Source organism: Lepidothrix coronata, unplaced genomic scaffold (genome assembly GCF_001604755.1).
Source record: "Lepidothrix coronata isolate B3197 unplaced genomic scaffold, Lepidothrix_coronata-1.0 Scaffold121, whole genome shotgun sequence".
NCBI classification, from domain to species: domain Eukaryota; kingdom Metazoa; phylum Chordata; class Aves; order Passeriformes; family Pipridae; genus Lepidothrix; species Lepidothrix coronata.
In genome coordinates, this window is record NW_016690301.1 from 3,699,751 (window position 1) to 3,701,394 (window position 1,644).

The 1,644-nt window shown below is 54.1% G+C and overlaps 1 protein-coding gene across 1 annotated transcript in view; it reads left to right on the top strand.

The window, feature by feature from the left end:
• Nucleotides 1-1,345: 1,345 nt before the first annotated feature.
• Nucleotides 1,346-1,644, top strand: part of LOC108502558 (protocadherin alpha-2-like) — a gene marked incomplete at its 3' end in the record, with an annotated part of 8,260 nt that continues 7,961 nt past the window's right edge. The window contains exon 1 of the mRNA XM_017825598.1: nucleotides 1,346-1,603. Coding sequence (XP_017681087.1) covers nucleotides 1,391-1,603 — 213 coding nt within the window. The remainder of the gene's footprint in view (nucleotides 1,604-1,644) is intronic.

The window sequence follows — 1,644 nt, forward strand, 5'->3', positions numbered from 1 at the left end:
AGCCTTCTTGGAGGATTGGAGTGCTGGGCTGGGATGAGTTCGAATCCCCGAAGGAAAGACTCCCCTGGTTGTTTGGTGTAATCAAAGCCTTTTTGTTGCACAAATGTCAAAGTATCCGGGGCTTGAGCTTGTTTATCAGAGGGTGGCGGATTCTCTTTAGAGATAACAGGGGTTGAACAGTGTGTCCTTACTCCAAAAGGGGAGGGAAGGGAAGGAGAAGGGATAGTCTTTCTGTCTTGCATAAACTTGCAGAAAAGCAGGAAGTTTGTTCCTCATCTGGAGAGATGGAAGTCAGCAGGGAAGAGGAAGGAGAGCTCTTGTCAAAAGACAGGTCCGTGCTCCATATCGAGAGTGATGGAATCATATGAAAAACTAGTCGGTTAAAGAGACAAATGAGATGCAAAAAGAGAAAAAAAAAGTAAGGAAATGGGGGCAGGATAGGGAAGAGAAGACTATGAGAAAGAAGAGAAGGAAGGAAGAAACAATGCAGAGAAAGAGAAGCAAAGAAGAAGGAAATAATAAATGGAAATAAAGAAAGAAAGGAAGAAACCATGAACTGATTTAGGTACATGGCACTGACGGTGTCACTGTACACAAGAAGAAAGGAGGGTGAGAAAGGAAAAAAGGAGGGAAACGAAGCAGAAGACAAAGAAGAGAAAATAGGAGAAAGGTGGGGAAGAAATTAGGGTAAACAAAGAAGGAAGAATGGAGAGAGACAGACGAAACAGTCCAGATGACCAGTACGCACCGACCTTATCTCTAGACCTCGAGAGGAATTCGTCCCAAACAATCTCCGCCTTGGTCAGAGCACCACGCTCCGGCGCTGATGTCCCGTAATTAGTGCTAATTGCTCCGACTTTAATAATCTAAACCGCAGCACCCGAGGTGACTGACGAGCTGCCAGCGGGGGTAAAGAAGAGAGGAGGAACAATAGAGAAGGGTAAGGCACCGCAAGCACAAAAATGAGAATGAAGAGAATAAAGAAGAAAGGGGAGAAAAATAAAAAGAAAGAAACTAGAAAAGAGGTAACTAATGAAGGAAAGAAGGATAAAAGAAGGAAGAGAAAGGACGAAGGAAAAAGGAGGAAGGAAAGACAAAACAGGCAAAGAAAAAGAGAAAGGAAGAGAAGCTCAGTGGGAAGAGCCGGCAGAGGAGATGTGGAGGCTTGGGCGCTGTGTTGGGAGCGTGTGAGGCGGCGGAGCAGCGCACGGTGTCGCTGCAGGCTCGGGAAGGGCGTGTGGGCGGCTCCTTCCCGGTGCGGCGGAGAGCCCGGCTGTGAGCGCGGGGGGGCGGCTGGGGCCGGGCAGCGGAGCCGGTGCGTGCGGGCGGCGGCGGGAGCCGTGCGGGGCCCGTGCGGGGTCCGAATTCAGCAGCGGCGTGTGCGGCGGCGATGGGCGAGTGTGTGTGGGGTGCGGTGTTGCGGGTGGTGGCGGTGCAGGCGGCGTGGGCGCTGTGCTCGGGGCAGGTGCGGTACTCGGTGCCGGAGGAAGCCAAGGCCGGGACGGTGGTGGGCCGTGTGGCGCAGGACCTGGGGCTGGAGGCGGGCGAGGCGGAGGCGCGGCGGCTGCGGCTGGTGCCTGGGGGCCGGCGGGCGAGCGTGGAGGTGAGCGGGGCGAGCGGGGCGCTGGTGGTGAGCTCGCGGCT